Consider the following 16,455-nt stretch of genomic DNA (forward strand, 5'->3'; position numbering starts at 1 on the left):
TTAAACAACCCTAACAACATTTAAACAACTCCTAACAAAATAGAAGCAGTCACTAAAGTTATCCCAACCAAAAAGTGCCCAGGTCCAGATGGGCTCCGTGCAGAATTCTATCAGACCTTCATAGAACACCCCATATCAATACTATCCAAACTATTCCACAAAATTGAAACAGATGGAGTGCTTCCGAATTCCTTCTATGAAGCCACAATTACACTTATACCTAAACCACACAAAGACCCAACAGAGAACTTCAGACAAATTTCCCTTCCGAATATCGACGCAAAAATACTCAATAAAGCCCGTGAGAGAAAGACCCAAACGCCTGGTCAGGTGGGCACTCCTGAGGCTGCAGAGTGGAAAAGACCACCAACACTGCTCACACCTGCCCACATCCCTGGCCCAAGAGGAAACTGTATAAGGCCTCTGGGCTCCCGTGGGGAAGGGCCCAGGAGCGGCAGGACCCCTGCCTGAGACACCGCCTGAACCTGAAGGAAACAGACCGGATAAACAGTTCTCTGCACCCAAATCCCGTGGGAGGGAGAGCTAAACCTTCAGAGAAGCAGACAAGCCTGGGAAACCAGAAGAGACTGCTCTCTGCACACACATCTCAGACGCCAGAGGAAAAAGCCAAAGACCATCTGGAACCCTGGTGCACTGAAGCTCCCGGAAGGGGCGGCACAGGTCTTCCTGGTTGCTGCTGCTGCAGAGAGCCCGTGGGCGGCACCCCACGAGTGAACTTGAGCCTCGGGACCACAGGTAAGACCAAATTTTCTGCTGCAAGAAAGCTGCCTGGTGAACTCAAGACACAGGCCCACAGGAACAGCTGAAGACCTGTAGAGAGGAAAAACTGCACGCCCGAAAGCAGAACACTCTGTCCCCATAACTGACTGAAAGAGAGGAAAACAGGTCTACAGCACTCCTGACACACAGGCTTATAGGACAGTCTAGCCACTGTCAGAAATAGCAGAACAAAGTAACACTAGAGATAATCTGATGGCGAGAGGCAAGCGCAGGAACCCAAGCAACAGAAACCAAGACTACATGGCACCATCGGAGCCCAATTCTCCCATCAAAACAAACATGGAATATCCAAACACACCAGAAAAGCAAGATCTAGTTTCAAAATCATTTTTGATCATGATGGTGGAGGACTTCAAGAAAGACGTGAAGAACTCCCTTAGAGAACAAGTAGAAGCCTACAGAGAGGAATCGCAAAAATGCCTGAAAGAATTCCAGGAAAACATAAATAAACAAGTAGAAGCCCATAGAGAGGAGACACAAAAATCCCTGAAAGAAATCCAGGAAAACATAAATAAACAAGTAGAAGCCCATAGAGAAGAGACACAAAAATCCCTGAAAGAATTCCAGGAAAACACAATCAAACAGTTGAAGGAATTAAAAATGGAAATAGAAGCAATCAAGAAAGAACACATGGAAACAACCCTGGATATAGAAAACCAAAAGAAGAGACAAGGAGCTGTAGATACAAGATTCACCAACAGGATACAAGAGATGGAAGAGAGAATCTCAGGAGCAGAAGATTCCATAGAAATCATTGACTCAACAGTCAAAGATAATGTAAAGCAGAAAAAGCTACTGGTCAAAAACATACAGGAAATCCAGGACTCAATGAGAAGATCAAACCTAAGGATAATAGGTATAAAAGAGAGTGAAGACTCCCAGCTCAAAGGACCAGTAAATATCTTCAACAAAATCATAGAAGAAAACTTCCCTAACCTAAAAAAAGAGATACCCATAGACATACAAGAAGCCTACAGAACTCCAAATAGATTGGACCAGAAAAGAAACACCTCCCGTCACATAATTGTCAAAACACCAAACGCACAAAATGAAGAAAGAATATTAAAAGCAGTAAGGGAAAAAGGTCAAGTAACATATAAAGGCAGACCTATCAGAATCACACCAGACTTCTCGCCAGAAACTATGAAGGCCAGAAGATCCTGGACTGATGTCATACAGACCCTAAGAGAACACAAATGCCAGCCCACGTTACTGTATCCAGCAAAACTCTCAATTAACATTGATGGAGAAACCAAGATATTCCATCACAAAACCAAATTTACACAATATCTTTCTACAAATCCAGCACTACAAGGGATAATAAATGGTAAAGCCCAACATAAGGAGGCAAGCTATACCCTAGAAGAAGCAAGAAACTAATCGTCTTGGCAACAAAACAAAGAGAATGAAAGCACACAAACATAACCTCATATCCAAATATGAATATAACGGGAAGCAATAATCACTATTCCTTAATATCTCTCAATATCAATGGCCTCAACTCCCCAATAAAAAGACATAGATTAACAAACTGGATACGCAACGAGGACCCTGCATTCTGCTGCCTACAGGAAACACACCTCAGAGACAAAGACAGACACTACCTCAGAGTGAAAGGCTGGAAAACAACTTTCCAAGCAAATGGTCAGAAGAAGCAAGCCGGAGTAGCCATTCTAATATCAAATAAAATCAATTTCCAACTAAAAGTCATCAAAAAAGATAAGGAAGGACACTTCATATTCATCAAAGGAAAAATCCACCAAGATGAACTCTCAATCCTAAATATCTATGCCCCAAATACAAGGGCATCTACATACGTAAAAGAAACCTTACTAAAGCTCAAAACACACATTGCACCTCACACAATACTAGTGGGAGAATTAAACACCCCACTCTCATCAATGGACAGTTCATGGAAACAGAAATTAAACAGTGATGTCGACAGACTAAGAGAAGCCATGAGCCAAATGGACTTAACGGATATTTATAGAACATTCTATCCTAAAGCAAAAGGATATATCTTCTTCTCAGCTCCTCATGGTACTTTCTCCGAAATTGACCATATAATTGGTCAAAAAACGGGCCTCAACAGGTACAGAAAGATAGAAATAATCCCATGCGTGCTATCGGACCACCGCAGCCTAAAACTGGTCTTCAATAACAATAAGGGAAGAATGCCCACATATACGTGGAAATTGAACAATGCTCTACTCAATGATAACCTGGTCAAGGAAGAAATAAAGAAAGAAATTAAAAACTTTTTAGAATTTAATGAAAATGAAGGTACCACATACCCAAACTTATGGGACACAATGAAAGCTGTGCTAAGAGGAAAACTCATAGCGCTGAGTGCCTGCAGAAAGAAACAGGAAAGAGCATATGTCAGCAGCTTGACAGCACACCTAAAAGCTCTAGAACAAAAAGAAGCAAATACACCCAGGAGGAGTAGAAGGCAGGAAATAATCAAACTCAGAGCTGAAATCAACCAAGTAGAAACAAAAAGGACCATAGAAAGAATCAACAGAACCAAAAGTTGGTTCTTTGAGAAAATCAACAAGATAGATAAACCCTTAGCCAGACTAACGAGAGGACACAGAGAGTGCATCCAAATTAACAAAATCAGAAATGAAAAGGGAGACATAACTACAGATTCAGAGGAAATTCAAAAAATCATCAGATCTTACTATAAAAACCTATATTCAACAAAACTTGAAAATCTTCAGGAAATGGACAATTTCCTAGACAGATACCAGGTATCGAAGTTAAATCAGGAACAGATAAACCAGTTAAACAACCCCATAACTCCTAAGGAAATAGAAGCAGTCATTAAAGGTCTCCCAACCAAAAAGAGCCCAGGTCCAGACGGGTTTAGTGCAGAATTCTATCAAACCTTCATAGAAGACCTCATACCAATATTATCCAAACTATTCCACAAAATTGAAACAGATGGAGCCCTACCGAATTCCTTCTACGAAGCCACAATTACTCTTATACCTAAACCGCACAAAGACACAACAAAGAAAGAGAACTTCACACCAATTTCCCTTCTGAATATCGACGCAAAAATACTCAATAAAATTCTGGCAAACCAAATTCAAGAGCACATCAAAACAATCATCCACCATGATCAAGTAGGCTTCATCCCAGGCATGCAGGGATGGTTTAATATATGGAAAACCATCAATGTGATCCATTATATAAACAAACTGAAAGAACAGAACCACATGATCATTTCATTAGATGCTGAGAAAGCATTTGACAAAATTCAACACCCCTTCATGATAAAAGTCCTGGAAAGAATAGGAATTCAAGGCCCATACCTTAACATAGTAAAAGCCATATACAGCAAACCAGTTGCTAACATTAAACTAAATGGAGAGAAACCTGAAGCAATCCCACTAAAATCAGGGACTAGACAAGGCTGCCCACTCTCTCCCTACTTATTCAATATAGTTCTTGAAATTCTAGCCAGAGCAATCAGACAACAAAAGGAGATCAAAGGGATACAGATCGGAAAAGAAGAGGTCAAAATATCAGTATTTGCAGATGATATGATAGTATATTTAAGTGATCCCAAAAGTTCCATCAGAGAACTACTAAAGCTGATAAACAACTTCAGCAAAGTGGCTGGGTATAAAATTAACGCAAATAAATCAGTTGCCTTCCTCTATACAAAAGAGAAACAAGCCGAGAAAGAAATTAGGGAAACGACACCCTTCATAATAAACCCAAATAATATAAAGTACCTCGGTGTGACTTTAACCAAGCAAGTAAAAGATCTGTACAATAAGAACTTCAAGACACTGAGGAAAGAAATTGAAGAAGACCTCAGAAGATGGAAAGATCTCCCATGCTCATGGATTGGCAGGATTAATATAATAAAAATGGCCATTTTACCAAAAGCAATCTACAGATTCAATGCAATCCCCATCAAAATACCAATCCAATTCTTCAAAGAGTTAGACAGAACAATTTGCAAATTCATCTGGAATAACAAAAAACCCAGGATAGCTAAAGCTATCCTCAACAATAAAAGGACTTCAGGGGGAATCACTATCCCTGAACTCAAGCAGTATTACAGAGCAATAGTGATAAAAACTGCATGGTATTGGTACAGAGACAGACAGATAGACCAATGGAATAAAATTGAAGACCCAGAAATGAACCCACACACCTATGGTCACTTGATTTTTGACAAAGGAGCCAAAACCATCCAATGGAAAAAAGATAGCATTTTCAGCAAATGGTGCTGGTTCAACTGGAGGGCAACATGTAGAAGAATGCAGATCGATCCATGCTTATCACCCTGTACAAAGCTTAAGTCCAAGTGGATCAAGGACCTCCACATCAAACCAGACACACTCAAACTAATAGAAGAAAAACTAGGGAAGCATCTGGAACACATGGGCACTGGAAAAAATTTCCTGAACAAAACACCAATGGCTTATGCTCTAAGATCAAGAATCGACAAATGGGATCTCATAAAACTGCAAAGCTTCTGTAAGGCAAAGGACACTGTGGTTAGGGCAAAACGGCAACCAACAGATTGGGAAAAGATCTTTACCAATCCTATAACAGATAGAGGCCTTATATCCAAAATATACAAAGAACTCAAGAAGTTAGACCGCAGGGAAACAAATAACCCTATTAAAAAATGGGGTTCAGAGCTAAACAAAGAATTCACAGCTGAGAAATTCCGAATGGCTGAGAAACACCTAAAGAAATGTTCAACATCTTTAGTCATAAGGGAAATGCAAATCAAAACAACCCTGAGATTTCACCTCACACCAGTGAGAATGGCTAAGATCAAAAACTCAGGTGACAGCAGATGCTGGCGAGGATGTGGAGAAAGAGGAACACTCCTCCATTGTTGGTGGGATTGCAGACTGGTAAAACCATTCTGGAAATCAGTCTGGAGGTTCCTCAGAAAATTGGACATTGAACTGCCTGAGGATTCCGCTATACCTCTCTTGGGCATATACCCAAAAGATGCCTCAACATATAAAAGAGACACGTGATCCACTATGTTCATCGCAGCCTTATTTATAATAGCCAGAAACTGGAAAGAACCCAGATGCCCTTCAACAGAGGAATGGATACAGAAAATGTGGTACATCTACACAATGGAATATTACTCAGCTATCAAAAACAACGAGTTTATGAAATTCGTAGACAAATGGTTGGAACTGGAAAATATCATCCTGAGTGAGCTAACCCAATCACAGAAAGACATACATGGTATGCACTCATTGATAAGTGGCTATTAGCCCAAATGCTTGAATCACCCTAGATCCCTAGAACAAACGAACTCAAGACGGATGATCAAAATGTGAATGCTTCACTCCTTCTTTAAATGAGGAAAAAGAATAACCTTGGCAGTGAAGGGAGACGCAAAGATTACAACAGAGACTGAAGGAACACCCATTCAGAGCCTGCCCCACATGTGGCCCATACATACACAGCCACCTAATTAGAGAAGATGGATGAAGCAAAGAAGTGCAGACTGACAGGAGCCGGATGTAGATCGCTCCTGAGAGACACAGCCAGAATACAGCAAATACAGAGGCGAATGCCAGCAGCAAACCACTGAACTGAGAATAGGTCCCCCGTTGAAGGAATCAGAGAAAGAACTGGAAGAGCTTGAAGGGGCTCGAGACTCAAAAAGTACAACAATGTCAAGCAACCAGAGCTTCCAGGGACTAAGCCACTACCTAAAGACTATACATGGACTGACCCTGGACTCTGACCCCATAGGTAGCAATGAATATCGTAGTGGGAGCACCAGTGGAGGGGGAAGCCCTGGGTCCTGCTAAGACTGAACCCCCAGTGAACTAGACTATGGGGGGAGGGCTGCAATGGGGGGAGGGTTGGGAGGGGAACACCCATAAGGAAGGGGAAGGGGGAAGGGGATGTTTGCCCGGAAACCGGGAAAGGGAATAACACTTGAAATATATATAAGAAATACTCAAGTTAATAAAAAAAATACTCAATAAAATTCTGGCAAATCAAATCCAAGAGCAAATCAAAACAATCATCCATTGTGATCAAGTTGACTTCATCCCAGGCATGCAGGGATGGTTTAATATACAGAAAAAAAAATCAATGCGATCCACTATATAAACAAACTGTAAGATAAAAACCACATGATCATTTCATTAGATGCTGAGAAAGCACTTGACAAAATTCAACACCCCTTCCTGATAAAAGTCGTGGAAAGAACAGGCCCATTCCTAAACATAGTAAAAACCATATACAGCAAACCAGTAGCTAACAGTAAACTAAGTGGAGAGAAACTTGAAGCAATCCCACTAAAATAAGGGACTAGACAAGGTTGCCCACTCTCACCCTACTTATTCAATATAGTTCTTGAAGTTCTAGCCAGAGCAATCAGAAAACAAAAGGAGATCAAGGGGATACAGATTGGAAAAGAAGAAGTCAAAATATCACTATTTGCAGATGATATGATAGTATGTTTAAGTGATCCCAAAAGTTCCACCAGAGAACTACTAAAGCTGATAAACAACTTCAGCAAAGTGGCTGGGTATAAAATTAACTCAAATAAATCAGTAGCCTTCCTCCACACAAAAGAGAAACAAGCCGAGAAAGAAATTAGGGAAACGACACCCATCATAATAGTGCCAAATAATACAAAATACCTCGTATGACTTTAACCAAGCAAGTGAAAGATCTGTATGATAAGAACTTCAAGCTCCTGAGGAAAGAAATTGAAGAAGACCTCAGAAGATGGAAAGATCTCCCATGCTCATGGATTGGCAGGATTAATACAGTAAAAATGGCCATTTACCAAAAGCGATCAATTGTGACAAATGTAACATACTCTATTATAGTTATATGATGTGTTACTTCTAGTTGGAATCTGAGTGGGAGAAACATAGGTACTATGTTATATTTTTGCAATAATCCTGTGACTCTAAAATTGAAACATTTATTTTAATAAGTGAAGCAAAAGAAATGCAAACTTGGAAATGATTTTGGAAATAATAGCTTGATTTTTTTGTATCACCAACTCTTAAAAACATTTTGCAATTTGGACCGAAATGTAAATTCCTATCAAATGAGTGATGGGTTCTACAGTGAAATGTCTGCCCCAGGGTGAGAAATCCTGGCTGGTCCAAGGCCCTTAAGTTCCCATCTATGTTAAGTCCCCTTCCTGTTCTTGTGGAGACATACCTCACAAAGAAACTTAAGGAGAGACAGTTTCCTTTGCTGTATGGTTTCAGTTTATCATGGTGGTTATGTATCTGTCTATGACAGTAGTAGTCTGTGGCAGTGAGTGTTCATGTGGTGATAAGGAAGCAAAGAGAGCAGACTGTAGCCACAGATGGTGGTAGCCTTTAAAAGCCACCTCAGTGTTTTGCTTCTACCACAAAAGTCCCGCAGCCTAGTGGCCACAGTTTTAAAAACGCAACCAGATCCATGCAAAGCATTCAAACCACAACTCTATGGACACTCAGATTCAGACTGCACCGCCCGCCCGCCTAGAGCTGATAGAGAAGGGGAAGGTATTGGGTTAGAGAGTGCCTGGTGCTTCACAAGCAGGTCACATCTAGGTCTCCACTCTTCACAAAGTTGAATGGAAAAGATCATATTTGGGTTTTTTAAAGGAAATTTAGCACCAAAACAAGTTATTCAGTCTTGGAATATGTGACTTACATGTAAATGCATACTTATTCTTAGGATTTAAATTAATTTTTAAATTCTTGATAACTATGATATTTGGCTTTGCAGAGGTGCCCAAAGGAGATGTACAAATATGAAAATATTGGGTTTATTGGCTTGAAAATTCTCTCTCCTCTCCCCTCTCTCTCTCCCCTGTTGCCCCACCTCTGTGTGCTCTGCAATTGTGTATGTGTGTTTGTGTATGTGAGTGTTGTGTGTGTGTGTGTGTGTGTGTGTGTGTGTGTGTGTGTGTGTGTGTAAACAAAAATTCAGGATATTTCATGTATCAAAGAGGGAAAAATCACAATCCTGAAATTCTCAAAGCAGTCTTCTGTTTTTAAAGAAGGAAGAATGAATGCTGGTCTTAGGTTTCTGAGGGGGAAATCAAAGGCTGGAGCTCCTCAATTGAAACAAAGCACAAAGTAACCCAGGAAATGTTTATTAATTTAGAAAAGTGTTTTTGTTGTCTAGCTTTAGTCCCCAGTATTAAAAGGATATGACTAATAAGTCATAAGTTTTGTTATTTTCCCCACAATGGTTCAAGATATTAAGCAATATAACTGACTGGCTTCCTAGGCTAATGACTTGCTCCTGAGTAAAGACGGTTTAACTGGTCTCACTTTTCTGCAAGTGGTATAGAGCCAAAATGGAACTCCATAGGGTTTGGGGAGATCTTTATACTGTTGACACAGAATCGTGATGACAGAGCAAGTATCACTATCAGAGGATTTCATTGTCATACTTCAGCACTCCCTAAACTAGAGCTAGAAATAGAAGCCCCCAGTTTGCCTTCCTCTGATCAAAGAAAAAAATCTGTGGTTTATTAAGTTATATTCAGTATAGCACAAATGTTTTCATATCACCAACAGCAAGTTCTCAGGGTTGCTACTAGAAAAAAATACCATTCATCGTTTTTAAAACTGTGGGGTTTTTTTGTTTGTTTGTTTGTTTGTTTGTTTTACCCTAAGTGTAGCTAATACTCAGGGACTTGGGTGGTGGGCACTTGTCACATGGCTCTTATAGAGACCAGCTACTACTCCTGAATCAACAGAGCCTTCTCTCTGCTTACAGAGAAAGAGCTTCATAAGCTAACAGGATTGTTATTTCATATGTATAATTTATTTTTGGATTATCAAAATGCTATAAATCACTGACTTAAGTCACATCTGACCATAGAAGTTCAGTATATTAAGAGAAAAAAATGTGTTCCTTTGTTGAAAATGTTTTAATTCTAAATTAACTATTTCTTCCTGTTGGGTATGAACATGTAAGTAGCATACTGACGATGGCTCCATTTTTTCCTGACACACTTCCTCAGTTTCCTGAGAATGCTCAAGTCACAGAATACCTCTAAATAGATGATCTGTGGAGAATGGTGCACACAACGGCAAGTGAGTTAGCTTAGTGGATAAGGGTATTCATTATCAAACCTGATAATGTACTAAAAATTATTCTGCTCCAGATACATTTCATAGACTTCTTCAAGTGACACAAAATTAATTTGTGCTTCTATTAAAGTAAAATTTCCTCTAAGTCTTTTGTACAGTTAGCTGGCAGTATTAATAACACTGCCTCTTAGCACTTGTTGCAAAATATCGTATGGTTACCCTGAAATCATTAATTTCCTTTTTATGAATAATGTTTCTGTGGTCCAATTATTTGGGAACCATGAAAAGCAATTGAAATATAAGAATACAGAATTAACTAAGACTGAGAGCTATAACTTTTAATGAAGAGGTTCTGAGAAAGATACTATAGCAAAATTATAGAAACTATGATGAATTGTCTAAGAAAGGAGGAAAAAGTATAAACGATTCAAACTACTGCAGAAAATGTAACCATCTGCCCTATTTTCTCTTCTGTGTTGAGCACTGGAAAAGCACACCACTGGACTAGGCAAGCCTTTCTACTTGATGACTTCCTCCCCAGAGGAAGGAATTATTGTAGTTCACAAAGTCATTGGAGTCATGCATTTATGTAGTTATGTAGTCATTTCCCAGCATTCCCTTCCAGTCACTTGCTTCTATGGCTGCATGAGTCCATTAGATAGATATCAGCTACATCACGTTATGGAATGGGTAAAGGATAGTAGCACTCCAAACAATTCTTGTCTATGTAGATGCAAACTGAGTCCATTGTAAATGTGATTGATTGTTCGCCCGTGGAAATGAATTTAATTTGGCCAATTTTGTCACCTATTTATGTCACTTTAACATTCCCTGTTTGCTCTTTTGTGATTGAAGTCTTCTTTTATTGGTCATAACATACAACTTGTTCCATCATTAACTTACTGTTCCTATATGTTTGACATGTATTCCTCCATGTGTATTTGTGTGTGTAGTTGTGTGTGTATGTGTGTGTGTGCGTGCGTGTGTGTGTATGTGTGTGTGTGTGTGCGTGCGTGTGTGTGTGTATGTGTGTGTGTGTGTGTGTTCATGTGTACAAGTATATGGAGGGTGCACATGTGTAGAGAAAGAGCAGAGGATAACCTCAGGAATGATTATTGACTTATCGCCTAGTATTTTTGTTTGTTTGTTTTTTTGAGACAAGGTCTATCCCTAGTCTGAAGCTCACCTAGTAGGCCAGGCTGGCTCAGAGATCAAGCTTGTCACTGAATCCTCAATTCTGTGGCTACAAATTTCTTCCCCCACATTTAGGTGTTTTGCTTTTTAACATGGATTCAGGGACGGAACTCCAGTCCTCGTACTTACAAGGAAATCAGTTGACTGACTGAGTCATCTCCTGAACCAAACCTCTTTTTATATTTCTATGAGGGCTATGAATATGACCCCTTCAAAGTTGTTATTTAACAAGGAATGTCAAAAATGTCAATTGACAATGGCAAAAATTGATTTTATTTTGCAAAGCATAATATAATTGGCTAATTTCCCAAAGAGAATAAGATATGACAGTGATAATCATTAATTTGATTTTTCAAAAGTTAGTAATCTGAAGAACAAAAGGCATATTATTCCTTTTCTATAAGTAAATGTGCTTTCTCCATCTGAAATATAGCTGGGAGCTCCTTTATTTTGAAGAACACAGAGTTCAACCCCAAGCAGAGCCAAACAGGCCTGAATAGGTATACATGATCTAGAGAGCCCCTTGCTGTATAGAATCAGTCCCTCTCCAGTTCAGATTCTGCATCTGGTGGACCAAGCCAAGAGTTGGGAAAGTCTTCATATTTCCAGTGTTGTTTCTTGGCTGGCACCCTTAGAGGCAGCAAAACTGCCACTTGTCACCCTAAGTGAATTCACACTTCATGTGCCGTTGCTGTTCTGTCATCTGGCCTTCACCACCTTGGTGAAGTCATGAGTGCTTTCTGAAAAGTTTCAGAAACATTTGCCTTGACGCTATAGTTCTCCGTAGCTTTCTTCCTCGTAGTGGTGGCTAGCACTTCATAGATGCCTCTGTCCACACCACTACCCCTGCCAGTCTAGGGCACTTTTAAGGTTGTGCATTATTCTTGTCCCACATTATGCTCTGGGAAATGTGGTATTTTAAGAACGCTAGTTTCCTTATGAAAGGTATGACAATAAAACTTTAGAAATATTTAAAAATTATTTTTAATTCATTTTATTGATCAGCATTAGTATTATGATTGTAAACAATAAAGTGTTTGTATTTTGAAATTATTTCTAACTTGAGTTGTGAGGAAACTCACACGGGAAGACCATGTAATCTCTTAAATTTAACTTTCCGAGCTATTTTGAAGCTTTGGAAAGCAGACTTATGAAATACCTTATTTTCTACTTGCTGAAAGATCTAAAGACCAAGGACCTAAATGTCAGCTGGGTATGGTGGTGCATTCCTTTAATCCCTGCACTTGAAGAGTAGATGCAGGCATTACCCTGTGAGTTCAAAGCCAGCTTGGTGTACATAGTGAGTTGCCAGAGAGCCAGGGCCATACAAAGAGTCTTTGTCTCACCCCCACACCTCCCAAAAAAATCTGAATGTTAGACTGAAATAGTAGACTAAAAATCGATTATATAGAATAAGACTAGGCTTATTATTATATAGAATATTATTATATAGAATAACTTTAAAGAAAATTATATTGCCTCAGTTTTTCTAATTAGATCTCAACACAATTGCTTAATGACATGTGATTATAATTCATGTACAATATATGTAAACAGTATGTAAATAAATAAATCAATAAATAAGACAGACAAAACCCTGAACCACACCAGAAGGAAGCAAAACAAGAGAGAGGTTGATATGTTAAAAATAAATGTGAAATATATTAAAGCATCAAGAGTTTAGTTTATTTGAGTTTTAGTCTGTGCTAAATAAAAACAAATGTTTGTAAGCTCAGCTTTTATGTGCTTCTAATATTCACAAATATTGGGTTTTTGTTTTGTTCGGTGATCCTGTAACATGAAAAGTAAAACAGAAAATAATATCATTTTATATCTTGCATTTTAAACAGGTTATCAATGGAGATTTTAAGTTGTATTTTCTAAAAACCAAGTGTATACAAATTTAGAAGAAAAAACTAATAACTAATTCACAAGCCACTAATCAAGGCCATGTAACTTTACTGTGACAGTAATTTGTTGGTTTATGAAACAACTAATATCTAAGTATCAACCAATAAGAGGTGAAAATTCCATGCAGTAATGGACCATGATGATAGATAGGTGACATTTATACTACCTGGTTCACACAGACTGGCAAAGCACACATGGAGAGTCAGTAATGAATCACGTAAGCTGAAGACATTTATCCTCCCAATGAACAAACAGAGCATGACGGAGAACAGAGGAGTCCACCACACTCCAATGTACTTGCAGAGTGTTCTCTTTTTCTAAAGTAGAGAATGGGAGTGGGGTTTCCCATGGTACATGGCTTCAACTGTAGCAAAAATCCTGGTAGAATATCATTAGATCTGGGGTAGACATTAGAATGAAATAGTTTTCTAGAAGTGCTTTGACCTTAAAAATAAAAACAGTGATTGTTTCTGTTATCTATAGAGATTTTTGTTTTGTTGTTGTTTGTTTGTTTGTTTGTTTGTTTGTTTTTCCTGAAGGAGGTTCCCAACCTGTATGTGACTTTGGTCGTAAGACAGTCCTGGCACACCTTGAAATGTCTTGCATTATTAAATACTGCAAACAATACGCAGTAAGGACTAAAGTTGCAGGGGCATGATGTTTTTCTTCAGGAAACATATACATTAGATTAGGGGCTTTGGTAGGAGGAACTTTTGTTTAACAGTCAATAAACATGCTTTCATGCAGCCCTTTAAGATTTTGTCCATACAGGCTATACCACCTGGCTGCCAGCACAGCCTTAATTCATCCTCTTTCTTTGATGATCTCTTTCAACTCAAAAGCCAGTATGCTCAGATGTCATTTCAATGGACTTTTCGAGAAGAAGTGCAGAAGCAGATCAGTTCCTGTTGAGAACTAGCATTCCACCCAAAGATTGAATCCTATCCCTTTATGCCCAGCAGATTCAAGCTGCATTCTTCATGAGCACCATGACTTTGTTTCAGGTCTTAGGGACTCTGCAAAAGTTCTGAGAGCTTCCAAATGCCTGTCAGTCAGTGGAAAGCTCTATAACACAGAACACTCTTCAGTTTCTTTACAAATAAAGGCAAGAATCTAAGGCATGTTCCAAGAATGTGTCTTACATTTTAATAGGTGCAGCAAACAGCAGCAAGGCGAGCATTTGCATATGAATGGGTGCTGCCCTATCATGACTGCTCTTCTCATAAAGGCTGTGTCTTTCTGATTTTGCTCCTTTTATTTTTCCTCATGCCCAGTACAAAACATGTGTTTCTCATTAGACATATATCAACAAATGTTTTGTGAATGAAAACATATGACAGTTCATGCACTCTCTCCTCTATTTTCAGGATGACTGGATTGATACTATCCCTCTACCAATGAGGAACAAAAGCAATTTTGATAACATCATTTCTTATTCTTTTCTAAACATGGCCAGTGAACAGATACGAATTAGGAACCCAAAAGATAGAAGGAGAAAGCCAAGTGTGTGCCTCCTCTCACGTGCTAGACTGATGATATGCTATGGGAGATCCTCGAAAGACTCACTTCTTCCATGTAGGATTTCAGAGAGTATCCTCCACTGGAGGCTTCTCCCTAGAGGCAAACAGAGGTTGAAAAAGTCAGAAAAGGAAACAAAGAACAATACAAAATTGTAGAGGGGAAGAAGGTCTCCCTCACTGTCCCATGCTCTAAGGATACCTATGAGCCTGTCACTTTGACAGCTTCAGACTCTCTGAAGGAGATGTCATTTCTTTCTAAACAAAGACATATCTTGTAAGTACATTTCAATTCATGTAAACAAAGAGCCAGTTGGTAAAGCTTATTAAATATTAGAAGAGAGTGCTAGGCAGGTTTGTGAAATTTTCCATTATTAACTTCTAACTATGTTTTTAAAACGAGATGAAGTCACTAACTCCATGTGCTTTAAATTTTTATGAAGCTCTAACATCTGGATTTAAGACTATCCTATGAAAAGACAACATATTACTAAATATTTTGTCTTTGCATTTAGTCTTTCTAAACATAGTAATATGTAGTCAGCCAAGTCTCCATTATTTGTGTGAACTCCAGAAACCAGTGAGCCTGAGATCACTACAATTTGAAGCATCAAATTGAATGTATTCTAAACCATCAATCAAGTTGTATGTTTCAGACTACATAGTCAGGGACATTTGGAAATAAATTCTGTGATATCATGAAATGATAAATTCTAGGATGTCGTATATGTTTGAAAGATAGCTAAATAAACGTGAATGAAGCTTAGAATGGTTTTCACAGTATCTTTTGGGACTTTTCAAGGTCCCTCATACATGTAATTTCATTGGACTGATGTGTGTGTGTGTGTGTTCCTCTATTTTAAAGTGCAATTTAAGGACAACACAACCTCAGGTCAATTTGATGTGTTGATCAATTAGAACTAGGAGGAGTGAAATAAATGAACTCAGGAGCGAAGCAAACACACTATCACCTCACTAGGATTAAAAGCAATTTATCATAAAAGGTTAAATTAACTTTATTTTTAAAAATGGGGTTTTGTTTGGTTGCAGTTGTTTTTTTGATGGTTACTGTTTTCTGCATGTTCTGAACAATAGGATCCTGGTAAAATAAAGGCAGCATGATCATATGAAAACAAGAATTATCTTAGGAGCAATAGTCTGACAGTTGATTTAGACATCACAGATCAATATGATAATATTTCTTCTTAGATCATGGACTCCACTAATACACATAAACATACACACATACAAACACACATATACACTTACACACATCATGCATACCCACAAATACACACACACACATATACGTGCATAAAACTACACATGCACACAGATGTATACACACACATCAATATACTAGAGTTTAACAGTCTCCAAATGTTTCTACTCTTGTGGCACTTTTCAATGCATAAAGCAATCAAGAGGATAGGGTAGTCCTGTGGTCTTAAAGTATAAACTATTTGAAGAAATCAAATTCATGTAAGCCCTCTAAAAACTGAGGAAATTTGAGTCTACAAGTTCAACACTTAATCCCTCATTAGCTCAACAACTAGTCACAAAATACTGTAGACCCTTCCAGTATGTCTCTCAAATGTCTAATTACCTTTACTTTCACCTCAGTTGCCAGGACAAAGAGGATTAGTTGGCAAATTGTTTTTGATGATAAATATGCTAAGCGGCTACAATGTGAAGGTTACATGTCATGGACGAGGACATGAAGTGCAATTTCAGAGTTTCTCGATACTCACTGAAGAGAACTGATTGCTTCCAACTAGAAAACAATTGCTTTTCACCATTTGTCTAGGTGCCCACAGTCTTCTGCTAAGACTGATGACCCTGGGCTTTCATGATGATCACATATCAATATACAATAAAGTACTCTTCTTGACACCTTTACTCCTTCAACTGTGCCAAAATTCTTAATGGCAATGCCATAGAAAAGAACAATGAATGGCAATGAT

General features: G+C 38.6%; 1 protein-coding gene across 9 annotated transcripts in view; it reads right to left on the bottom strand.

Moving 5' to 3' along the window:
- Positions 1-16,455, bottom strand: part of C5h8orf34 (similar to human chromosome 8 open reading frame 34) — a 539,213-nt gene that overhangs the window by 52,889 nt on the left and 469,869 nt on the right. For 6 of the 9 annotated variants that reach the window (NM_001109259.2, XM_063288168.1, XM_017593564.3 and 3 more), the window contains one exon: positions 14,541-14,588. The exons of the other annotated variants lie outside the window; for them this stretch is intronic. In NM_001109259.2, the coding sequence (NP_001102729.2) occupies positions 14,541-14,588 (48 nt within the window). The remainder of the gene's footprint in view (positions 1-14,540; positions 14,589-16,455) is intronic. 9 annotated transcript variants of the gene reach the window in all.

The sequence above is a fragment of the Rattus norvegicus genome, chromosome 5 (genome assembly GCF_036323735.1).
Source record: "Rattus norvegicus strain BN/NHsdMcwi chromosome 5, GRCr8, whole genome shotgun sequence".
Taxonomy (NCBI): Eukaryota; Metazoa; Chordata; class Mammalia; order Rodentia; family Muridae; genus Rattus; species Rattus norvegicus.